Here is a 27,896-nt window from a genome sequence, read left to right as displayed (position 1 = left end):
TACATGGTGGCGCTGAAATAAGGCAAAACATCTAAAATCGCATGGTGATAAATTTATTCAAAGCAAATGCATGACATATTTACAAATATACATTAATAAAAGGCGGCTTATTGATACGTGTTTATAGGAGGTAAATTGACAAAATATATTAAAGCAATATAGAACAAATAACTGAATCAATCGACCTAAAATGTATGCGTGTTTTCATACAATTCCTTTAAGTCCTAACACAAACACATTCAATAGATTGCAACCGTATGATATAACAACCTTATTTAAAATAATATAAGTGACCGTTATCAGTGTAAAACAAGTGCAAGGTTGACTGGTTTATATGATTACAGCGATTCCAGCAGCAATATTGAGATTATCACAAATAGCATGCAGTACAATATGATAGAAGGGCTATATATCGACCAGTGGTTAGTATGTCAACGCGTTTTCTTTAGGTAGTGTGAATCTTTGTTAGGTAGATGATGTCATGTATTCGAGTTAAAGTACTCCACACAAGATTCTATGGTACAAAAATAGAAGTGTTACCGAATTTGAAACATACACACAATTCGCCTAAATACATTTTAACTGTTACGAATTTGCACTATTCAAAACGAGTATGCATTCATTTTGCCACAATTTCAAACAGCTTTATTTAACGTCGTTCAAAATGACATATAACATAAATAACCTTCAATACAGCATAAAATTAAAAATGTCTAATGATGCTCTTTGACCAGACAAACTTTTTCTTAAAATTTCTTGTAAAAAGAGATCTACAATGTTTTGTAAATAATGCCATATGCGTATCGACTTTCTCATGTTAAAAAAAAACAAGAACAAATAATAAAACAAACCTAACCACAATCAAACTAACAAAAAAAACGTTGTCACACATAGTACAGTGACCTAAAATAACATAACGCTAAAAACATTAAAAAAAATTGTCGCAGACGTTTTAAAAATACTTCATTACACATAAATCTTAATTGTGATGCTATTGAGATATCTTTCCAGAAATATGTTTAAAAGTAAAATAGTTCTTGCAAGAATACTATTATCTGCGTAATACTGTTTTACGTGCGTTTGACGCACAAAAATAAACTATAAACATATACAACATATTCTCGTTAAAACAGATTTCATTATGTGTTAAATGCCGACTGTTTCATATATTATTATTACATATTAAGTGATTTTAGAATATTCTGTCCATCTGAAAAATATTGTTATAATCAAGATAAACCATACATGTATATAGATACGTGTCGACAATCAAATCTATGAACGGAATGATAAATAATTTAAAAGATTCCTTATGATATGTTTCTAGTATTGTTTAGTATGAAACAAAATTAAAAGGCCTTAACAGATAACTTCTTGAGGAATTAGAACACAATGTATACCGATACAAAATTAACGTTCAACCTACCCATGACAAGAAAATGTATTGCCGTATGTATACCAAGATATATTGATATATTGTGTACGCGGAGGAGTATATCCCTATCAAGTATATGCTACATTAATTTCAATATACAGTCCTACAAGTGAAATTGTGTTTTGGAATGTGAGGCCTAAAATGTGTGAACTTGTTTAAATTTAAAACATGTTCCAATTGCCGAGAAACTGCAAAAGAAACAGAGAAGATAAGGAACAGATAGTTGTGTTTAATTTAAACAATTCACACACAAAATTTAGCGATGCAGTAAAAGCAGTTTGGCAAGTTCTGTTTTAAAAGGTACTGACAATTGTTTTCATATTTTTTATTATTGTGTCACGTCATCTTTTAATTGCATACAATAATACATACGTACGAGAAATAGAAATGAAGTTCAATAAAATAATTGAATCATTTACTTTCACTAGAATAGTAATAAAAAAGGTGTTTATCAGAGAAACGTTCAATAAAGATGATCATCAAATAATTGTGATTACTAAGCAAACATACATTCATAGATTAGAGACTAGTCAACAGTTTATCCTTGTGTTTTTTTTAAACGTAGCAGTACAAGGCGGTGATAGAATCTAGTGAATTAAGGAATTATTCATTCACAAAATTAAAAACAAAAAGGTATCCGTAAGACACGTATAACAACACAATCCGCTTTTGTTTAAATTCGGGGAAAAAAATAAACGTAACAGAAAAAATGGAGAAGCACACATTTACACGCTGGTTAATTGTTTATAGTTTCATTCCTCGGGAAGCGATTCTTTTTGAGTAACGCACGAAATAATTTAGAGGATATTGTTCTGATAGAGAAAGAGGCGATTATTGGAATATATACTAAAAAAATGTTGAGGTGAGCACGTTGACTTGCTAGTTAATATAGTTATAAAGCTTCCGCCATCTATCAGCTATACGTTTTGAGTTATATCGACACAAGTGGAAAAAAATATTTGTTTTGAATAAAAAGGGGCCATAACTCTAGCTGTGTCGAAAATGCGCTCTTATATTGAGGTGCTTAACTTCAAATGCTTGTTAATATGTTTGCAAAGTTTCATGCCTTTAGCACCTTTTAGTTTCATGCGACATAAAAAAAGTGGGACGAACGGTGGGACGGACAAGGGCAAATCTTTATACCCCTACCCCAAAGCATTTGGGGCATAAAAAGTGATCTGCAAAAAATACCTCAGCATAATAATACACAATCTTAAGTCATGCGGTCAAAGTTGAGTACCCCTCCATCATTTGTAAAACAGTTCTGATTTAAAACGCGGACTCACAAGACGGTATTGTCTTAGGGCGTTATAAATTGGTTTGGATTAAAAAATATCTTGCAGGCGCACTGGCCAACTAGGATTAAGTGAGCAGGCGCACTAGATGTTGTAGACGTGACACGCATGCGCAATAGAGGATGAAGATGTAGCAATGGATGTTGGTTCAAGGTCAAACAACCTTGTCAGTGTCCTTGTCCTCGGTGTTGATGTCAAATCTTACATCGTCCAGGTAGCTGATTGCCTGCGGGAACAAAAAAATGGATATATTAAATAGTTTCACCAAACATAGCTTTAATACTTTTTGAGATATTGCAGGTTCCAGAATTTACTAAATACTTATTATTATGCGTTATCACTTGATCTCAATTACTTCCTAAACCATAGAAACCACGATTTTTGCCTGACAATTCCACAATTATGGATGTCTAGTATATTTATTCTATATTTAGAATGTTTCTTACAGAAATTCTTTTAGCAAACAGCGCAGACTCTGATGACACGCCGCATCATGCGGCTTCTCATCTGGGTCTACGCTGTTTATCAAGGCCTTTATACTAGACGCTATGCATACATTGGTTGATAACTTTTTGACTTATTGTAGGCTCTAGATTATAGTTTATCAATAATTTCTGTATCCCATAGCAACCACATTTCTGTCCTGACACAAACACTAAAATAACGTGTATATACCCCACATGGTCCTCTATCCACATACAAAAGTTCATCAATCTATCGGTTGTACTTAAAAGCTATTGCTAGATCTAGATTGTTTCTTTCGGACGGACAGACTGGCGGATTAGTGATAAACATATAGTCCCCTAATGTGAAACAGGTATCGCAACTGGTCGTTTTACAAGTATGCTTATTATTATTGCGCAATTAGTCTTACGAATATATGTATACAATATTGGTATAGAAACTGACCAAAACATGAATCGCTTCTGATTTTAATGTAAAAATCCTCTGTAACCCAACTTACAAAGCGGCTGAAGGATATTGGTACAAGTTAAAGGGGCTTGTTAAAAAAAGGAATATTTTGAAGTTCGTAATACAATTTTGGAGAAAAAGCACATAATTTTATCGAATCTGGACTTGAACCTCTAACCGATGGATAAAAACAGGTTCGCCTTAAATATTCGTCCATTTGGGATGTTACGTAACCACATGAAGTTTTATACTTTATATTAACAAAACACTGATTGTCACAAACTATAAAGAAACCAACACGAACACTCCACAATTATTTAATCGTTTGGATTTTGCAACGCTTTGTAATTTTATCAATTTCATTTTATGTAAACTCATACACTAAAAGTTTTCCATTATATTTATTTCGTTCACTGGTGTACAGTGTGCTATTATTTTTTATTCTGTAACAAAAGTTGAAACATGTTCATTTCGACAATCTGTGCACAAGTCCGTTTGATACGAGATTTGCAAACTTTCTTGAACATTTATAATTTAGGTAGTAATAAACATTTACTTACTCGTTTGCCAGCTTCCTGTCGTCTATAGTCAGCAGAAATGAAACCTGAAACGTAAGAAAGCTGTACTTGACAAAAAACATAAACCAAAATTACTGAGCGTTTGCGCATAAATGGAAATGAAATAATAAACTATGATTATAAAAATATACGTAAAGCACACAGTATCGCTTTAAAAGCGATGATCTTAAGTAATGCTAACCTCAACATTTCTATGAACCGCCTCGCATATAGTTCAAAGAAATGGGCTGTGCTCGGTGAAAAGGGGGGTTTAATGCATGTGCGTAGAGTGTCGTCCCAAATTAGCCTGTGCAGTCCGCACAGGCCAAGCAGGGACGACACTTTCCGCCTTAAATCGAGTATTGCTTAGAAGAGACTATCTTTAAACAAAAAAAACAACAAAAGCCAAAAAGTCGTCCATGATTAGCCTGTGTGGACTGCACAAGCTAATATGGGACGACACTTCACGCAAATGCATTAAACGCCATTTTCAAAGAGCACGGTCCAAATATATGAGTGCCACTTTTCTATATTAACCTATATATTTATGCATTGCTTCGCCAACGACCATACGGGCATTTACAGAGCAGCCTCACCTGTTACTATGGTGCCCACGAGGAGCATGACGGACACGGTGATGTTGGCAGACTGGACGCTGACTCGTTCAACTAGCGCGCGCATACCGATCGTCAGAAGGATTCCGAATACCTACACAACAAAAACAACAACCAACAATAACATTATACCTAAAAATGTACGCGGCTTCTTACCATAAGATCAGCAGCTTAACCGATCCTAAATACACGGTACCTTTACCACGTGACTTTTTAAGATCTGTTTTGGGAGAATAAAGCGCGACCCAGTTAACATTTTTAATGATGTCTTTTAAATATTTCACATTTTTTAATGGGATAAAGTGGAGAGCCCGCTCATTCAAGAGAGTAATCTATAGGAATCATGATCTATTTTAACAAATAAGTATTTTTTTCAGTAAAGTGCAACCGCGCGGTTGTAATATTAAGTCCCCACACTGATCCGACATTTTTCTAACCGCTCAAGGGCGCGGTTGCACTTTACTGAAAAAAATACTTATTTGTTTAGCTCAGGACTTACCGGCAAATTAAACACTAACTTGGATGTGAAAATTATGTGTCTATGCAAATACCAAAGCACTGGAGATCTTACATTGCTAAAATAAGAACAGGTACCTTGCCGCTGCGGATTGAAACCGGGCGGTTTAGAAACTTAAAGATCGAAGAAAGACTATGCCTTCTGTGTAAAGAACCCAATCAGGTCGAAACAGAATACCATTCCTTATTTGAATGTGATTCTACCTTTGTTTAAGATTATCATTTAATAACTGTCTATCAAATATTAAACCAAACATAACTAACATTCCATATAACGAGAGGCTGACATGTATGCTGACTGATAAGAGACTTATTCATAAATCTGCATTATTCATTCAAGATTGCTATATGAAACGATCGGAAGCAGTATATGTATCCGACTTAAATTAAAACAAACCATTATGCAAATTATATTACCTGTGTAAATAATATTAGTTATTTCTACATGAACTTGCAATACTATGATTGTAAGTCCACTTGTTAATAAATGGCACAAGTTATTGATCTAAACTATCAATGTTTATACTTTAAACAGTTTAACTCTTTTTATTACCATGATCCTTCATGCACTATTTTGATGTGATTTTATGACTACACCGATAACATGTCACCTTAGTTACACGTAAGCCATTTATATGGCTGGGTAGTACATTGTTTTGTATATATATTTGCTAATAATACTATTTATCGTATTATTGCTGTAAATACCATTGACTATTTATGTGCTATGCGTCACTTTAATAAAATATACAACTACAACATCATTAAAAATGTTAACTGGGTCGCGCTTTATTATCCCAACACAGATCCGAAAAAGTCACGTGGTATAGGCACCGTGAATATGTCAAACGAGTCAATGGTGAGTATACCAGTGCGATGAGAATTTGAATCATTTCTTGTGTTCACATTTCGATATTAATGTGTGTTTTCTTTTCCGACTTATCAAACAGTTGTGTTATTTATTGAGATCGAATATATCATAATGTTAGAATTAAACCCGTATAGCTCATTTAAAAGTTTAATACTGTACATTAAGTAGTGTCCAGTAGTAATAATCAATTAAGTATAATTTTGGTACCAAACTTCAATGCTGACCTGGGCAGCCGCGTTCAGCAGACCGGAAGATGTCCCTTCTGGTTCCGGATATGTGATTTCAGCCGCGAATTCGAACCCCACAGGGAGATAACCGGTCATGAAAAACCTACAACATTCCATCGGAGATATCAAACAGTCATATTAACGAACAACACTTGGCAACACACAAACACGTATACAATAATATATACATCTCACAGGTTTGACATGTTTTAAGTCAAATAGCAGTGAATACAAATAAACACAAATACATTTTTGCGTGTACTTTTTATGAAATAATATATTTCGCCTTATCATGTTCTCTTACGAAACTTTCTTTCTTTGTGTCTAAAGCTTTTTTAATTCTTCCTTTTTAGCAGGTACTATTATGTCATTTCAATAAAGAATTGTATGTTTCCAATCATGAAACCAGACTTCATGGCATCAATTCTTTTGTACATTTTAAGTTTGTCGAAAAAGCATTATCTCCCTTAAACGCATGCCCATCGTGTCTGTCACTTGTAACAAGCAAGCCGCTAAACGTTGACATTCTAGTACTGACTTTGACCTCGATTTTGCATTACAGACAAACGTGTGCTTTCATATCGCAGTGAGAACAAATTAAAAACATATTTCAATAAAATCCATCAAAGGGTCAATGTGATCAAGCGTTTTTACCTTGACCTTGAGCTGGAGTATCTGAATCATACTTTCTCACATCGTCTCAATAATCTAGGTTTGACAGGCTCATTGGATACGGAGCAGACACAACGGACATACTCGCGATTGCATTCTTTGGTGACTGATTTTAGGTAATAGACACAGTCGTGCGACTTAAAGTGCTTTAAAAAGTCACTTAAAGCGAATGTTTAGCCACATCAAAAACTTATCCTTAGATACTTCAGCCGGATTCTCTATCCGTAAAAATGGCCACCAAAATATGGTTTCGTAAGCCGGGACGAACAGACTAACGGACAAAAGCGAATTGCTACAGCTTCCCGCCCCCCCCCCCCCCCCGCCTCGCGGAGGAGAATTAATAAGCACATCGGAGGCATAGAAAGCCGTTTATAAAAACAAAGCGAATATGATATCAATTAACTATCGAGCAAATCATTGGCACTATTACGTAAACTGGAAACATCTGCGTTTCGCCGAAAAAAATATAGATGTGCGTCATCGGAATCGAGTAAGTACTAGACATCCAACGTTGTGTAATTATTATTTCCATTCCCAGCCGGTTAGAATGTTTGAATGTTTGAGAGGTAAGCCCTATTAATGCGATTCTCACCCATTTAATTGTAGTCATAATACCATTTTCTGGTTTTGTAATTGCGAAAACAAAACTTTCCAGTACATTTCCGATGTGCTTGCTGGCATAAATAGAAAACAATCGAACCGCCTAATTATACGAACATTAATGTCAAACAACCGTGCAGATAATTGATCCTTATAATCGGTATAGTTCTGAGAACAGTTTTATTTATAGAAAACAATTTCCTTTAAATTGGATAATTGTGCTTTACGGGGCTACACAGCTGAAATTATGAATAGTTATTGCATTTATGGAGCATAAAGAAGATCTCTAAGTATCCTTCGCAGATTTCAACTCAAGAACGTTAACGATCAACGTACCAACTTTGATTTTTTTAAGATGTGTACGTTGTATGGTCAAAATATTTAATATAATGTGCTGTAAGTTGAAAGAATTCAATCCTGTTCGAATTTTTGTCAGTGTGTTCTATTATGTGTGTGTGTAATATAATACAAGTTCTTCAACAAAGTGCCAATACATTCATAAAGTGTTGGACTATAACACTCTAACTATTCACATTTAATTGCAAAGCGATTGAGGCATCATATCTACCTGAATCGATTTCAATTATACGACTACATCTAAAAAAAAAACACTAAATGCATGCTATTATCAAAAGCTTATAATTGACACAACAATGTTACACTTAAAATTAAAAGCTTTGCTCTTGAACAAATAAAGAATGTCAATTTTATTGGAGTAATTATATACACAATTGTTCCTTGGCAAACACATACAAATCACAAATAACGTACGTCGTAAATTCAATTCTAAACTTGCACACGATACATACGATTGAATAGCTTCATTATCTTCAAACGTCGACATCATTTTATAATGATTATATATTTACATTATTGACCTTGGTTGCGAATTATATTGCTTAACGACGCTAATAAACTCCCTTAGATTCAAAAATGGGCGACAAAAAAATAAAGAAAAAACATTTACGAATCTATCAGCGTCTTTATTAACGGAACTAGTTTGGTTACCTTTTGACTACAACCGGTGTACTCTCATCAGCATCATGTTCACAGCCATAAAGCGGTTCAACGCGAAACAACTGAACGGTGATTCTCAAACGAGTATAGTTCGTATACAATTTAGGTTCTTGCTATTGTGTATATTTCTGTCATTATCATACTTGTTATAGTTACAGTTGTTATTATTATTAGAGTACAGTTGTTATTATCATTAGAGTAATTATAATAAAATGATAGTCATATTACCATGACTAGTAAAACAATTATTATTATTATTATTATTATTTACTAGTAATAATTATTACTGCTGTTGTTATAATTATTATTTAGTTGTGTCGTTTATTTGTGTTAAGTACTAGTAAGCAATACTTATCCTATTTATGTTATTGAAGACAACATTGTACATAAATATGTTTTCCTTACGTGAATTCTTCATGAAATAAAGTTATTACTAGTAAAAGTTTTTTTTTATCATTATTAATTGTTATTATTATTAGTAGTAGAAGTAGTGGTGGTGGTAGTAGCAGCAGCAGCATCAGCAGCAGTAGCAATAGACGTAGTAGCAGTAGTAGTAGTAGTAGTAGTAGTAGTAGTAGTAGTAGTAGTAGTAGTAGTAGTAGTAGTAGTAGTAGTAGTAGTAGCAGTTGTTGTTGTAGTATTGTTTCTTTTCCTGCATTAGTCATGTTGGACTATCTTATAAGAAAAATCGAACGCTTGTAATGGAATGAACAATGCATTATGAAAGGTAGGCAGGAGCGGTGATTTGTGCTAGCCGTCGTTTCCAAAATCAAAACATACGTTGTGCTGTCTTTTTACCGAAGGCCGTCAGTGGAGGCGACATGACTTATTGCTATTGGCGATGCGTTGACTAGCATGTGGGTGTTATTGTGACGTAAATCACTACATTGATATATCAGAAATAGATAGTAATAACCCTGTCTGGATGCTGCAATGTCTCGGAACATGTTGTGTGATTAATTTGTACATTTGTATTTACTCGGATCAATACGAACGAGCATTAACAGGCTTTCAGATTGTACAATGCAAGTATGTTAACGATTTGATGTCAGGCGAAACTATTGAATCTGCAAGACGGTTAGATTGATTAGACGACAGAGTGCAACGTTCTGAAGATCCCATTCATTTCGTAGAATTTAAATTAGTATAAATTTTTTCGTTCCCCATACACGTGAGCCGTGTACACTCACAATTTCAGAGTTGTTTATAATGCTTTTACATAACAAATACTATCACTGTTTTGCGAACACAGTAAACTAACGAAACACAATTTAATATTTACCTAGAATACCAATTGATGTCGGCCAACCTTATATATTGTTCGAAAGTACCCATTCGAAAATGGCACATATTCATGTTACAACTTTTTTCCAACGAAATATGCCTTCCCCCCCCCCCGTAATCTACTTGTTGTACAATGTTAAATACCCATTCTACTGCGTGACATACCCATTCTACTGCGTGACATACCCATTCTACTGCGTGACATACCCATTCTACTGCGTGACATACCCATTCTACTGCGTGACATACCCATTCTACTACCGACAATACTTACCCACTCTATAATATGTCATACCCATTCTACTGCGTGACATACCCATTCTACTGCGGGACATACAAATTCTACTGCGTGACATACCCATTCTACTGCGTGATATACACATTCTACTGCGTGAAATACCCATTCTACTGCGTGGTATACCCATTCTACTGCGTGACATACCCATTCTACTGCGTGACATACCCATTCTACCACCGACAATACTTTCCAACTCTATATTATGTCATACCCATTCTACTGCGTGACATACCTATTCTACTGCGTGACATACCCATTTTTCCACCGACAATACTTACCCACTCTATAATATGCCATACCCATTCTACTGCGTGACATACCCATTCTACTGCGTGACATACCCATTCTACTGCGTGACATACCCATTCTACTGCGTGACATACCCATTCTACCACCGACAATACTTACCCACTCTTTAATATGTCATACCCATTCTACTGCGTGACATACCCATTCTACCACCGACAATACTTACCCACTCTATATTATGTCATACCCATTCTACTGCGTGACATACCCATTCTACTGCGTGACATACAAATTCTACTACCGACAATACTTACCCACTCTATAATATATCATACCCATTCTACTGCGTGACATACCCATTCTTCTGCGTGACATACTCATCCCACCACCGACAATACTTACCCACTCTATTATATGTCATACCCATTCTACTGCATGACATACCCATTCTACCACCGACATTATACTTACCCACTCTATATTATGTCATACCCATTCTACAGCGTGACATACCCATTCTACTGCGTGACATACCCATTCTACTACCGACAATACTTACCCACTCTATAATATGTCATACCCATTCTACTGCGTGACATACACATTCTACTGCGTGACATACCCATTTTACTGGGTGAAATACCCATTCTATTGCGTGACATACACATTCTACTTCGTGACATACACATTCTACTGCGTGACATAACCATTCTACTGCGTGACAAACCCATTCTACTACCGACAATACTTACCCACTCTATAATATGCCATACCCATTCTACTGCGTGACATACCCATTCTACCACCGACAATACTTACCCACTCTATAATATGTCATACCCATTCTACTGCGTGACATACCCATTCTACTGCGTGACATACCCATTCTACTGCGTGAAATACCCATTCTACTGCGTGACATACCCATTCTACTAGGCGACATACCCATTCTAATGCGTGACAAACCATTCTACTGCGTGACATACCCATTCTACTGCCGACAATACTTTTCCACTCTATAATATGTCATACCCATTCTACTGCGTGACATACCCATTCTACTGCGTGGCATACTCATTCTACTGCGTGAAATACACATTCTACTCCGTGAAATACCCATTCTACTGCGTGACATACCCATTATACTGCGTGACATTCCCATTCTACTGCGTGACATACCAATTCTATCACCGACAATACTTACCCACTCTATATAATGTCATACCAATTCTACTGCGTGACATACCCATTCTACTGCGTGACATACCCATTCTACCACCGACAATACTTACCCACTCTATAATATGTCATACCCATTATACGGCGTGACATACCCATTCTACCACCTGAAGTACCATGTGACATACCTCTTCTGCAACATGACATACTCGTATTATCACTTGACACAGCAATCAATTCTTCCACGTGACTTACTAATCTTCCGCTTCACCCAACCTATATGCCATTTGACAAACTGTATTTTTCGCGACAAAAAATAATTCTTCCAATTTCCACATATATTATGATTGTATCACTTGGATATTCTGCGACTCTACATTCGTGTGACAATCACATTCTACCACATGATATACCAATTCAACCATTATACATACCCATTTTTCCACGTGATACACCCATTATACCAATTGATATACCAAGGTGACAACGTGACTTACCCGAGAATTCCCGCGGTAAGGAATACCACCCAGATGAGGTTAAGACCTAATGTAAATGTGAAGGCTACCATTCCCGCCATGGACAGCAGGTAGATTCCCACGGTCGTGGCCCTGGAAATAAGTGATACCATGGTAGCACATAATAAACATAATTATGGGAAACATATCGTAATTGGGATACACGATTTTATTATGAAGATTTTAAACTTATTAGTCTAGAATAAAAAATGGAAACAAGTGATATTCTGATTTTACTCGTCGAACGGTGAAACATTACTGCAGTAAACGATTGTTAAACACGCGAAAATGTAAAAAGCGTACCGTGAAACAATACGGTCAACCATTATTGATTTATTTTGTAACTTTATCATATATTATTCATTCACAGATCACAGGCTAGTCACGATAAAGGTAGGGTTGATAACTTCACCACATGTATTATAATAATTGAACAAGAGGATTATGGTTAGTCTATGCCATCACCTTTGTGTTAAAGGGATATACGTGTGTGTACGCAAACTAAGTCAATAAACACGTGCTCATGTGGAATTTACCGCACGTCATGTGTACAAAGTGTAGGATGTTGGAATTATAAATCGACATCAACAAACGGATGGCTGGATTTTAAACACCACAAACACCTACTTGCCTTTTCCAATTTTTCAAATGCTAGCAAAACAAGAGATGTGTTTGTCAGAAACACAATGCCCCCTATTGCGCCGCTTTGAAGCCATAAATTTGACCTTTGACCTTGACGGATGACCTTGACCTTTCAACACTCAAAATTTGCAGCTCCATGAGATACACATGCATGCCAAATATCAAGTTGCTATCTTCAATATTGCTAAAGTTATGACCAAGGTTAAAGTTTTGGTTAAAGTTTTGGGACACACACACATACAATGACAGACAGGCCAAAAACAATATACCCCCGATCTTTCGATCCGGGGGCATAAAAAGCAATAATCGGTCTCTGATATATAAATATGTGTTTCCTTTTTTGTATCGCCCATCTCAATTAAGTACACATACTTAAAAGCCTTGGTCCGGTCGAGCAAAATTCCGCCCACAACTGACCCAACGACTCCGGCTAACACCAGAACGAGGCCGATCTGACCGGCACTCTGCTCCTGGCCCTGAAATAGTCACATATATACTGTGACAATATTGAACATGTTGTTGTTTTTAAATCCCATATTTAAAATAACTTAAGGTTTATGTGTTAAGATTGGGTCAAAAATCTTTCTCATCCACAATAAATGTCTGTAAACGTGACTTAAATGCAGATGTAGTGACATCGTACTATTTGCCGAAAGCTACAAACTAAAAAGCATAAACTGAAAACGAAATTCTTTACCGGAAAATTGTTAATGAAAAATATGATGCTCACATCGTTTCAAATACATTTATTTCTTGAACAAATGGGACGCTGTCACCCATTGTGCATAACCTCAACCAAGTAAGCAATACACGAGTCTGTGCGCTCCATAATTATGATGATTACTCACCGGAAAGTAGTGCAGAATGATTGGATTGAGCAGGGTACCGATACCATAGTAACACCCGGTGTTAATACCTGCAAACAAGCGGATCAAACGGAATAAGCTGGAATAGATCCAACAGAAAAAAAAACACAAATAATAACCTTAGTATGAGTAAGTTCATTATAAAGAACTATGCAACGTTTTTAATATTGTGTTTAAAATGTGTGTACAACAAAACTGCTCATTAAATGAGTTTTAATATGTAAACAGCATTCTGATTGTCGATTTTAATAAGCATATACCAAGTTTGAATTGTGTATTTACATGTGCAATACATATTGTTTTGTTTATAATTTTGGAAACTCTGTGTTGACTCCTGCTGCTAGTATATTGTGTTGTCCTTATGGTAAATGTATGAAACATAATTGCGAACACATAATGCGCTACGTTGCGACATATCTGAGGGTGGCGATATTAGAACACATATGTCTGCGCCTTTCTATTGCAATAGCATCAGAGTCTGGCGATAGCATAAACACATATCGCTATAATTATTTTTTAAATAGTATCAAAGTGTTGTGATTTTAGTAATGTTGTTTGAGTATTGCGTTACTAGAAATACACATTGCTTTACGTTGCAATATTGTCAGAGTATCGCGTTATTAAAAATACACATCGCTTTATGTTGCAATATTATCAGAGTATCGCGATTTTAGAAACACATATAGCTATAAGCTATAAGTATAAAAAGTATCAGTGTATCGCGAAATCAGACAGACATCTTACTTTAAGTATAAGTTGCAATAGTATCAGAGTATCACAATATCAGAACCGCATAGTGTTATATGTTGTAATATAGCATCAGAGTATCGCGACATTAAAAACACGAATTACTTTACGTTTAAATGGTATTTGAGTATCGCGATATTAGACTCACATATTGCCGCAGTAGTATCATAGTGGCACGATATTATACGCTTGTAATTATAATACAAGAGGGCCTGAAAGGCCCAAAGTCGCTCACCTGAGATTCAAAGGAACTGACCTGTTCTGTGCAGCCCAAGATGTCATTAGAACAATATGTTCTTACCAACTTTCATGACTAGTGCACATCCTGGCAGCCACGTTTTTCAACAGACCAGAACCATTTTTATACACATCCAAGATATCATTTAAACAAATATACTTACAAAGTTTCATGAGAATTCATAAGTCCATATAAGGAAAAATGCCCCGCCCACGGGTGGCCATGTTTTTCAAGCAACTGGAACCACTTTCGAACGTGTCCAAAATATCATTGGGACAAGTCTTCTGACAAAGTTTCATGATGATCGTACAATAAATATGGCTTCTATAGTGTTAACAAGGTTTAAGTATAGCTATATAAGAAAAAAATGCCACGCCCCCTTGGCAGCCACGTTTTTTCACCAACCGGAACCATTTTCAAACTTATACAAGAAATCATTGGGACAAATCATCTGACTAAGTTTCATGATGATCGGACAATAAATGTGGCCTCTAGAGTGTTAACAAGGTTTTACTAAAGCATGATATATAGCCATATTAGGAAAAATGCCCCGCCCCCTGGTGGCCATGTTTTTTAAGCAACCGAAACCATTTTCAATCTCATCCAAGATATCATTAGGACAAATCATCTGACCAAGTTTCATGAAGATCGGTAAATAAATGTGGCCTCTAGAGTGTTAACAAGGTTTTACAATAGCCATATAAGAAAAATGCCCGCCCCCTGGCAGCCATGTTTTTCAATCAACCAGCATCATATTTTAACTCGTCCAAGATATTATTAAGGTTAATCTTCTGATCGAGTTTCATGAAGATCGGACAATAAATGTGGCCTCTAGAGTGTTAACAAGATTTTACTAAAGCCATATATAGCCATATAAGGAAATATGCCCCGCCCCTTGGCAGTCATGTTTTTCAAGCAAACGTAACCATTTTCGAACTCATCCAAGATATCATTGAAACCAATCTTCTGACCAAATTTCATGAAGATTGGACAATAAATGTGGCCTCTAGAGTGTTCACAAGGTTTTACTATAGCCATATATAGCCATATAAGGAAAAATGCCCCGCCCCTTGGCAGCCATGTTTTTCAAGCAAACGTAACCATTTTCGAACTCATCCAAGATATCATTGAGACCAATCTTCCGACCAAATTTCATGAAGATTGGACAATAAATGTGGCCTCTAGAGTGTTAACAAAGTTTTACTAAAGCCATATAAGAAAAACTGCCCTGCCCCCTGGCGGCCATGTTTTTTCATCGATCTGGACCATTTTCGAACTCGTCCGAGATATAAATGAAACCAATCTTTTGACCCAGTTCTGTGATGATTGGGCAAAAATTGTGACTTCTAGAGTGTTCACAAGGTTTCTCTATAGCCATATAAGGAATACTGTCCCGCCCCCTGGCGGCAATGTTTTTTAACGGACCGGAACCATTTTTTAACTCAACCAACATATCATTAAGACGAACAATTTGATAAAGTTACATGAAGATTCGGCATCAAATGTGACTTCTACAGTGTTCACAAGGTTTTTCCTTTTTTTTTACCTAGTGACCAAGTTTTTGACCCAGCATGGCCCAGTTTCGAACTCAGTCGAGATATCAATGGGACAAATGTTCTGACCAATTTTCATGAAGATCAGAAATAAATGTGGCCTCTAGAGTGTTCAAAAGGCAAAATGTTGACGACGCACGACGGACGACGCTCGACGGACGACGCACGACGGACGACGCACGACGGACAAAAAGCGATCACAAAAGCTCCCCATGAGCACGTTGTGCTCAGGTGAGCTAAAATAACATATTTCGACGTCTGAAAGCAGTAGATTAGGGTACCCACCATACGTTATCGTGAGAAGTATAAATCCTCGGTTGCGGAAGAGGTTCTTGAGGGAGTCGAAGTAGTTTGCCTGTGTGCCGCTGGCCGCCGCCAACATCTGGGCCTTGCTCGGCGGCCGAGGAGGCTTCTCCTTGAACACTGCGGAAATGTGTGAAAAGTATGAACACGGGGAAAAGTGTGAACACAAGAATTAAGATTTGACAAGTATTCACACTGGTAAAAATGTGAAAAAGCATGAACACTTTTGATATGGTGGACAAAGTTTGAACACATGAGTGAAGATGCAAAAAAATATACAAAGAGTAGTCGGTGAACTGTAAGAAAAGGTGTTGAAAGTATGATTGTTGGGGAAAATTATGTAAAAATGCGTAAAACTGCAATAGTTGTGAAAATATCAACACTGCCTTGGAAAACGTGGGAAAAAAATAAGAACATTGGTAAAACGATGTGAAATGGGGGGTGCAGTATGAAAACTGGGAGACAGATGGAATAAACACCTGATGATACGGAGACTATGTGAACGTTGACTTGGTGAAATTATTACGCAAACAATATACAATAAAAACTAGGAAATATGGGAAAACAAGAACACAGGCAAAAGTCTGAGAAAGTTAGATTGCCGAGAACGAAAATCACACCATTGAAGAAAATGAACAATTAATGTGAACCTAATTGAATTAATCGGCACACATGTCAAGCAATCAACAGCACCATATCATTAATAAATAAAATATGTTAACTGTCGACAAACACATTGCTAAAACCACAAATGTACATATGATAATGGTAGGCATATGTCATACAAATTATTCGCAAATATGACAGCCATAGCAATAATTACAGCGAAAGGAACCGTTAGAACAAAGAGCTAGAGCTTTTAACTAGAGCATTGTCACAGACGTGACGAATACCCCCACATCATGCCGCATTGACACATAATATTTTGCATGTCGTCTTCCCAAAAAACAGCGGACACCATGCTCAATTTTTAAAACGCACTAGGTGACCCCTTGACCTAGTTTTTGACCAAGAAAGGCCCATGTTCTAACTTGGCCTTAATATCATCTCCATAAAACTTCTGACTAAGTTTGGTGAAGATCGGATGTTAACTACTTGAATAAGAGAGCGGACACCATGCTGAATGTTAAAAAACGCACTAAGTGACCCCGTGACCTAGTTTTAGGCCCGGAATGGCCCATGTTCAAACTTGTCCTAGAGATCATTTAGATAAAACTTGTGACCAGTTTTGTGAGGATTGGATGAAAACTACTTGAATTAGAGAGCGGACAACATGGTGAGGTTTAAAACGCACTAAGATACCTCGCGATCTAGTTTTTGACCCGGCATGACCCATATTCAAACTTGAACTAGACATCATCTAGATACAACTCCTGACCAAGTTTGGTGAAGATTGGATGAAAACTACTTGAATTAGAGAGCGGACAACATTGTGATGTTTAAAACGCACTAAGTGACCCCGTGACCTTGTTTTTGACCCGGCATGACCCATATTCAAACTTGCCCTAGACATTATCAAGAAACAACTTCTGACCAATTTTGGTGAAGATTGGATAAAAACTACTTGAATTAGAGAGCGGACAACATGGTGAGGTTAAAAACACACTAAGTGACCCCGTGACCTACTTTTTGACCCGGCATGGCCCATGTTCGAACTTGACCTACACATCATCTAGTTACAACTTCTGACCAAGTGTGGTGGAGATCGGATTTAAACTACTTGAAATAGAGAGCGGACACCATGCTCAATGTGTAAAACGTACTAAGTGACCCTGGGACCTAGTTTTTGATCTGGCATGGCCCATGTTCGAACTTGGCCTTCAGATCATCTAGATAAAACTTCTGACCAAGTTTGGTGAAGATCGGATGAAAACTACTTGAATAAGAGAGAGGACACCATGCTGAAAAAAACGCACTAAGTGACCCCGTGACCTAGTTTTTGACCCGGCAAGGCACATGTTCGAACTTGGCCTTAAGATCATCCAGATACAACTTCTGACCAAGTTTGGTGAAGATCGGATGAAAACTACTTGAATTAGAGAGCGGACAACATGCTGAATGTTTAAAACGCACTAAGTGACCCCGTGACCTAGTTTTTGACCCGGCAAGGTCCATGTTCGAACTTGACCTAGACATCATGTAGATACAACTTCTGACCAAGTTTGGTGAAGATCGGATGAAAACTACTTGAATGAGAGAGCGGACACTTAATTCGGACCGACTGACATACCGACAGGCCGACCGACCGACAGACAAGTTCACTCCTATATACCCCCTAAACTTCGTTTGTGGGGGTATAAAAAATATTTCGAAGCGCATAACTGTGGTTTGTATATTCAAACATTGCTATGGTGATTTTGCTTTGTATCACTCCATGTTTACAGTACAATCCACATTTTGTTAAATCTCTATAAACCCTTTGTTTTATCTGTGCTCTGATTACCTACGATGATGGCGATAAATAGTGCAGTTGTTAACCCGGCCCAAATGTAGAACATCTTTCCAAGGTCACTCCCGATGACGTCACGGTCATCGCTATTGGGAACTAGCAATGGCGGAATGAGAAACCCGGCTGCACATCCGACCTAACCGGAAACAGAAAGTGACGTCATTAAGAAAATACAAGAAATAACAATGCGTGGCAGTTGAAGAATAAAAGCGTGTGCATTTTGGAGTGGCATACGCGCGTCTACTCATATAAGTGTCCGTAAGCGTAATATGAACTTTTCAACGCATAAATTAAATTTGGCCTCTTTATGCGTCTCGAAAAACTTAAACGCGCTGCAATATAGTGGGTCATATCACTACTCTGGGTTGTTAATATATTGTCTATTAACATCGTTTATCGGAGGAAAATATTCAGAAACGTCTGTCTCAGCTTGAGATCTCATGTTCCAATATGGCCGCAGAAACAATTTAATGCCCAACATCACACAAGTTACGTGGTCGGGCCGGGATGGAGCCCGCGATCGTCGTATTTGTAGACCAGCGCTCTAGCAACTGAGTTAGCCGGCCCCAAATCTGAAGAGTGTGAAATTATGTCGTCGACGAGTAGATCTATATAGGATTTATGCGAACGCCGCTTAAGTGTTTAATTTTTAAATAAGACTGTCTAACCTGATTTCCGAACACGCCAATAGATGTCGCAGTCGAAACTTGGTCCGGTCCGAACCACGTAGCCGCAAGTTGCGCTGGAATTCCAAGTATAAAAATCTGCGCAATCGCGCATATCGTCTGTGCAAACATAAGCACCGGAAATCGTCCTGACGCAAGGCACGCACACTTTATCCAAGCGCCTAAAGCATTCAGGAATGCGCCACATATTAAACTTATTCGAAGGCCTTTCTTGTCTAGGAGCCACGTGGCGGGAAATATCAAAGGGATGTAACACAACATGTAAATCATTGACAACCAGTCTATCGCTGTCGCCTGTTGGAAGGAATCTGTTGGAAGACTTTCGTTGTAGAATTCTATGATGACGTTACCGATGATATTAAGATGAATCCATTGATACGCGTTACTGAATGAATAAGCCACGAAGAGCAACAACATAACCCACCGTCGTTTGTACACCTTAGGGGCCAGCGTTTCCTCCATTGTGGTCACAGGGGGGTTCTCGAGTAGAGGAATTTCTTTTGGTGTCGTCGGTGTCGTGGGAGAGGCCGGCGGAAGTAGCTTATCAGCCGAACTCTCCGGGCGTTTCTTCGATACCTTCCCGCCTGCAATTCATAGAAAATAAATTGTTGGTGCCTGGAAGAAGAAAGTTGATCCGGTTCAACATAATTATTTGCGTTTTGATCAATGAGGCATAACTGAAACACTTCGTTTATCTTTTAGAAAAACTATGTTGTTTTACATTTTGGAACTTCGAATCAAAAAACAACAACTTCTCATTGACAATATATTTATCTACAAAATGAAATTCTGGAGCTGCAGCACTCTGTCGTGTTTAAATAACATGCTTAACCTTTTAATATCCTTAAAGCGAAAGTTGACATCCGAATTGTTTTGTCAGTATGACACACGGAAATGAGGTATTTAAACCAGAATAAAATGTTTGTTTACGTCATAACTTCTACGTCATTCATTTTAACTTGAGACGAGGCGGTTGAGCGGCCCATCCACACACAAAATCATTGTCAATTTTTTTGTCAATAATGAAGATTGACAATAAAATTGAAAGTGAATGAATGACATTGAAGACACCGTCAATGTATTGATGAAAATCAGAGATCTCAATATTTATTGACGCATTCTCAATTTTCTTTCCTGTTTGAATGATGACCGAAGTCAAATGAACAAAATATTTGACGGCAAAAAATGTTCTGCCAATATTATTGAGTCAATAAAATTTACAATCACATTGTGTGTGGATGGGCTGCTTTACACTCGTTTAATATACATGTGCAGTATCAACGGTGTTTTCATGGGTTTATACACTGGCTGGACAGGATGTTAACACACCGTTAAGAACTTTTTTGCAAACATATCAAGTTATTGAAATAAATTTTCAAAAATAACAATACAGTAGATCTATATAATTATATGCAATCCCCTAGTTTCTCCGTAAAAGAAAATCGAAGTTTTGCTGCATTATTAGTACATATCTTAATCATGAGGTTTGTCCAAAACAAGAGATGTGTTTGTCAGAAACACAATGCCCCATATTGCGCCGCTTTGAAGCCATAAATTTGACCTTGAAGGATGACCGTGACCTTGACCTGTCACCACTCAAAATTTGCAGCTCCCTGAGATACACATGCATGCCAAATATCAAGTTGCTATCGTCAATATTGCAAAAGTTATGAAGAAGGTTAAAGTTTTGGTTAAAATTTTTGAATTGGTTTTTTTTACCTTTGACCTTGAAGGATAACCTTGACCTTTCACCACTCAAAATGTGCAGCTCCATGAGATACACATGCATGCCAAATATCAAGTTGCTGTCTTGAATATTGCAAAAGTTATGACCAAGGTTAAAGTTTTGGTTAAAGTTTTGGGACACAAACACACACACACACACACACACACACACACACATACAATGACTGAAAGGCCAAACACAATATACCCCCGATCTTTCGATCCGGGGGCATACAAAAAATTCCAGTAGGGGCCGTACATAAAGTATGTCACGCTCCAGGTAGGGAGGGGGGGGGGGGGTAAACAATGTCAAAATAAGACTAAGTGCGTATATCCTGAATGTGTTGTTCGAATTTTTAATAGTCAACTTGGCTGGGCCGGCTTATTCAATAGGCACAACCTCCACGCAGATTTTTAATAATGTGAAAGTTCTGTTAAGTGAAATTTTAATACGGTTTAATAGTGAATTGTGTTTAAAAAAAAAATATGTTCGAAAGTGTGAGTTTGTGAAGTACTTTGGGGGGTCCACGATTTTGTGACAGTTTGTGACAGGGGGGAGAGAGAGGGGGTAAAGATGGTAAAAAAAAGCGTGACATACTTTATGGACGGCCCCGAACTGACACCTTTCAACCCCTACCCCCCCCCCCCCCCCCCACACACACACACACACACATCAAAAAAGTGGGAGTGGTAGGTAAGTCGATCTAAACTTTCCTTCACTAAATTTATTCTTACGATACATTAGTTATTTCCCATTTTAATAAGGATGTTCAAGGGAATTAATTTTGAAAATCCATATGCACATTTCGTTTTCGGCGAAGCTGTATTAGCATGTTTTACATTGATTGATCTTTATCTACATTTAATAAAATGATACATTTCCCGTGAGTAGACCCGAAACCAGAATTCCGAAGATTGTATTGGCTTTTTTTGAGAGCATTGCTACAAAGCTTTGGCTACGAATCATTTTTTCGGTGTAGCTGTTTAAACCAGCTTTTAATGACCTTTACATAACGCCAAAAGACCATACTCTCCATGTATTCCTTTCATTACGATTAGAGCATAATCCCCCGGAACATTGGCAACATCATCTTTGTAGTATAGGATGTAACACAAATCAGTTTAAGGAAATGCGGACTACACTCTGCATGTACATTTCCGCCCAGTTATTATAACGCATCGGTAAATTCCATCCCCAAAACATTCAAGGTCAGTGCTTGGTCAGTAAATCATCAGGGGAAAACGGAATGTTCAATTAATAAAATCCTTATGGTGATAACAAAGTATTGCTTGCAATATATTAAATTACACGAATTAAGAGACAGAAATGAATGAAAAGCTAACGGTAAATGCCATTTGTCTTGAATTGTGAGACAAAACTACCTAAATAGTATAGTATCCATGATAGAAGGAAAGTTGTTAAATCATCTAGCAACACGTGAGTGACGTACGCGGTCATTCTGTCTGAAAATCTTTCCTGCACGCCAAAAAAGGTACCGATATTTGCCAATTTGCTGTAAAAAAAATACAGTGTGAATTCAATTTTCTATCGGAAAGTATCTTGGTTTGATGTTCCATTTACAAGAAGCAGTGAGATTTTAATTTAAAGACCCGCTTCATGCGAAAATGGGACTCATGCAATATGATGCCAACGTAGTCTTGTCAGGATATGCAAACTGAGGAGTATACTCCGGAGATACAAAAATACATTGCGTGCTATTTTATAACGGAAAGCGTACCACCCGACCAGACTGCGCAGGCGCAAAACAGGTTTCGATGACAAAGAAATACATTCATAATAAGCCACGTGAGAACACAAATGATGTGATCAAACATAGTGAAATTTTGTCTACGAACACTATTATGTGTTACACTAATTATATTCTATTATTACAAAATATAGAGTACAAATAGCAAAGTAGCTATTTCTTTAATATTTACGGACTTTGCCTATTCATTTTCCTATGAGATTTAAAAAAAAACGTATTGAAGGGATAAAAATGCAACGTATAATAGCGAATACACAGTGAATGTTTGAGTCAAGAGTTTGATGTTCGACATAAAAAAATCACAGCTTACAAATGGATGTCTGCTTGATATACCTGTATAAATTGCATGGAGTACCTAATTACAGTCTTGATCAATTTATCAACAAATTTATTCTTTGACATTAACACATTTCGATCATCATTCGATTTTTTTTTACCGCGCCGTATTTCTATAACTTCCATTCTATTGGACTAGTTTACTGACGTTATCAAAGAGACATATCAAGTTAAAAGAAAATCGAGCTGTTGCTTCGCCTGTTTTCTTTATAATTGTTGCTGGATATTGATTTGAGAGAGAAGTAGTTTGAAAAGTGCATGTATTTGAAATATTTAGCGTAAAATTAGGTATTCTTAAATTGGAATATATATATTTGATATTGTTATTTAATGCAAAATGATCACTTCATCAACATGCCGTCTGGAGCAGAAACAACATATGTTACAAATATGCTTTGGTATGATTTATGATAGTAAGCATTCAAAAAATCAAAACTTCGCAAAACATGGGGCATTTTAGGACCCGGAACGACAGATGCAACATTGTGTGAATGTGTAAAATTAATGTGTATTATTTCACCTTTGCGCACTTATTAATATCGTACTTTCGGAAGGTATACTTTTATTTTACATATTAGAATGTATGTTCAAAGTAGACTCGTACCAGTAAACCAACAAGACTCGAACCAGTAAACAAGTATGGGGCGATATGGCAATACGCAAAACGCTTTACGCAAAAAACTTCAACAATTTTGTAAACTAACCTCACTATACTAGCTCAAATTAAAGGATCAATGTCGTGAAATAACGATCTCATAGTTTTGCAGTTTATTTCTTTTTTTTTAATATTTTGCATACTTACACTTGAACGATTAAGAATCATATATCGATGCATATACAAAGAGGAGGTCGTTCTTTAATATATCATGTATGTTCATAACGAATTACTTTCACAAATATACGTTATATCATGTAGAAAGTGACGTCCCCTTTGGCTCTTTCTCTTCTCATACTTACGAAAAAATCATTGCATATAGTTTCATATTAAAAGCAAACAAAAAAATGATGATGTACGCATAAATCGGCAATCCAAGCATAACAAGGGCTGTTTGTAAAACATGCATGCCCCCATATGGGCTGTCAGTTGTAGTGACAGCCATTGTGTGAATACGTTTTGTGTCACTGTGACCTTGACCTTTGACCTAGTGACCTGAAAATCAATAGGGGTCATCTGCCAGTCATGATCAATGTACCTATGAAGTTTCATGATCCTAGGCCTAATTATTATTGAGTTATCATCAGAAAACCATTTTATTGTTTCGAGTCACTGTGAACTTGACCTTTGACGTAGTGACCTGAAAATCAATAGGGGTCATCTGCCAATCATTATCAATGTACCTATTAAGTTTCATGATCCTAGGCGTAAGCATTCTTGAGTTATCATCCGGAAACCATTTTACTATTTCGAGTCACTGTGACCTTGGCCTTTGACCTTGTGACCTGAATATCAATAGGGGTCATCTGCCAGTCATTATCAATGTACCTATTAAGTTTTATGATCCTAGGCGTAAGCATTCTTGAGTTATCATCCGGAAACCATTTTACTGTTTCAAGTCACTGTGACCTTGACCTTTGACCTATTGATCTGACAATCAATAGGGGTCATCTGCCAGTCATGATCAATGTTCCTATGAAATTTCATGATCCTAGGCGTAAGCATTCGTGAGTTATCATCCGGAAACAATTTTACTGTTTCGAGTCACTGTGACCTTGACCTTTGACCTAGTGACCTGAAAATCATTAGGGGTCATTTGCCGGTCATGATCAATGCACCTATTAAGTTTCATTATCCTAGGCCAAAGCGTTCTTGAGTTATCATCCGGAAACCATCTGGTGGACGGACCGACCGACGGACTAACCGACATGTGCACAACAATATACCCCCTCTTCTTCGAAGGGGGGCATAAATATTACACACGTTCTTCGGAGGTAATACATAATATATCGACGGATAAAATATAAGTTTTGATTTTTAGGGTTTACGTTTTACAGTTTCTTGATTTCTGGTCTAGTTATTTTCTAGACTGAGCTGAAGTTTGATAACGTTTATCCAATTTTTAATCTTCAAGAATGTACTAGAGTGTGTTATTAATCCGTATGTCATATTAACAACATATTTACCATAAACATAAATCTTTTGACGGGTGTGGTTTTTACGGTCGAAAACATAACACAAGCGTTACAAACACGGTTCATCATGTGTATTTTGCTAATTCATTCAGTGACTAAACACATTAATCAACGGACAGCTAAATGTGCAAATGTTATCCTTTTTTTCAAAACAACCATTCATACATTTCAGAATTTCATTTTTGTAAGAGCGTGTAATATATATCTTATGTACTCTGTGATAACTTGCACCACGTCCGAATGTAAGACAGATAAATCACGATATACGATAAACAGTATCGAAACTTGTGTGTACCTTAAACCAGTTTAAAGATTAATATTAACAGATGTACACGCAAGTGTTCTTGACCTAAGGGACTAAGACTTACGCTCATAAACAATATTCAATATTATCAATTACAAGTCCACCGCGTCATGATTGCACACACAAGTGTGGTCGATTTCGTGGAATTACGCAGTGTCAGTGATGCATTATGTGAATAATTGCAAAACAATCAAATATTTTTTTCCGACGCACTCGCTTCACATCGCGATTATGCTCGTTTTCTTTGAAATAAACAATCAGACAGTATTAAAATGTGCACAAGAAATGGTTTTATTAACGCAATCAAAATTACTTAAATTACCTCAATGTAACGTATTGTTATGCATTATATTACATCAATTGTTAATTGCAATCCATTAAGAAGCCACTGTGGGACGGATATGCATGGTGCCCGCCTTGAGACAGGTGGTACCCGGTTCGAACCTCAAATGCGACGTTCTCGAGATCTTTTCAAAAACATTACATATGCTGAGTCTACATAGGAACTTCGTTCTGGGAATGCTGAGCTAAATGCATGTGCGTTAAGTGTCCGCAAATACTAATCAAGGACGACACTGCCAGCGTTTATGGTATTTATTGTTCAAAGGAATTCTCTTCTTAGCAAATGTAACGTTAAGGTGGAAAGTGTCGTACCTAATTCGCATGCATAAAAGCCCAATTGTCAAGGTTCATAGGAAGCGATCGCAAGAGCATAATTATAAGGCTTTGTTTGCATTCGAGCTCAAATACATAGCGTTAATTATATAAACCAAAGATAGACAGTCATGCATTCGATAGTATTTGAGCTATTCTTAGATCGTTCCTATGTTCCATACATTTACTGACTGTCTAACAAGTACAGTATTTGTTCATGGTATTATGTGTATGCTCATTTAACTTAAGATTACCATCGTTTCAATTTTAATGATACTTGATATAATGTGGACATTTGTGCTATTGGGCTACTTTTAGACGATAAAAAGATTATGACACTGAACTAAATGTACAATCAGTTAGCATCTACGCAAAATGCATTTTGCAATGCCTGGACCATCCAAGTAGCAAAACACACACGTTAAATTAAATGCAATATAAACACGTGGTGATTATAAATGGGCAATGAATCATTACCAACCTTGATTTTTCAATGTATCCAAACACTGCAAATTTAACTACGTATATTATGTAATACAAATGCACTTTTTTGCAAACAATTTTGTGGGAAATTGATGCAAGTGACCAACTGCAAAAGCACACAGCGTCTGTCCAAAACCTTCCGACAACGTGAACAGTGCGTTTGGTCGCAGATAAGGTGCTATCTATCAGTGCGATCAACATTCTGACTTTGACAAAGAGACAACATTATATCTTTCATATCTGTCGAGAGGTCATCCCTGGCCACACGACTTGGCGCACGGGTCGTGTATTGTGTGCAACATTAAAGAGACATACTCATATAATGACTAAAAACTACACTATCCTACTTTTTGTCACGCGACATAAGTTCCAAAAATATATATAACTAGCAAATTCTTTGAATTGATATCCCCCGCCAATATGCTTCTGGACACAAAAGTGTTATATTTTAAGATACAAAGGGCCATAACTCCGTTATTAACAGATGGTGTACAATGCCATTTGGCGTGCATCATCCTGTTATCCATATATATACTCATATCAAGTTTCAATGAAATCCGCCCAAGCACTTCCAAGATATGGCTCCGGACGGACGGACGGACGGATAGACGGAAAGACGGACGGACAACGCCAAAACAATATCCCTCCGCCTATGGCGAGGGATAAAAAATACTACGATATTATTTCAGGACGAGATAACATTCCGGTTACACAAATAAACTGTATACCGTTTTTTGAGCGTAATAATCATTTAAAATAAAACGGTACTC

At 37.0% G+C, this 27,896-nt stretch overlaps 1 protein-coding gene across 4 annotated transcripts in view; it reads right to left on the bottom strand.

The window, feature by feature from the left end:
- Positions 1–37: 37 nt before the first annotated feature.
- The window catches only part of LOC127851830 (feline leukemia virus subgroup C receptor-related protein 2-like), a 42,969-nt gene continuing 15,110 nt past the window's right edge, over positions 38–27,896 (bottom strand). For 2 of the 4 annotated variants that reach the window (XM_052385761.1, XM_052385760.1), the window contains exons 2-11: positions 19,708–20,309; positions 19,034–19,175; positions 16,573–16,710; positions 13,732–13,799; positions 13,256–13,359; positions 12,224–12,334; positions 6,425–6,530; positions 4,796–4,907; positions 4,203–4,246; positions 38–2,956 (exon numbers count right to left, since the gene is read on the bottom strand). In XM_052385761.1, coding sequence (XP_052241721.1) covers positions 2,885–2,956; positions 4,203–4,246; positions 4,796–4,907; positions 6,425–6,530; positions 12,224–12,334; positions 13,256–13,359; positions 13,732–13,799; positions 16,573–16,710; positions 19,034–19,175; positions 19,708–20,309 — 1,499 coding nt within the window. In that variant the 3' untranslated portion in view covers positions 38–2,884. Of the gene's footprint in view, positions 2,957–4,202; positions 4,247–4,795; positions 4,908–6,424; positions 6,531–12,223; positions 12,335–13,255; positions 13,360–13,731; positions 13,800–16,572; positions 16,711–19,033; positions 19,176–19,707; positions 20,310–20,557; positions 20,653–27,124; positions 27,330–27,896 lie in introns of those variants that run through there. The other 2 variants (XM_052385762.1, XM_052385759.1) reach the window with 2 other exon arrangements.

This window comes from Dreissena polymorpha, chromosome 11 (genome assembly GCF_020536995.1).
Source record: "Dreissena polymorpha isolate Duluth1 chromosome 11, UMN_Dpol_1.0, whole genome shotgun sequence".
NCBI lineage: Eukaryota > Metazoa > Mollusca > Bivalvia > Myida > Dreissenidae > Dreissena > Dreissena polymorpha.
This window is presented reverse-complemented; position numbering and strand designations above follow the sequence as displayed.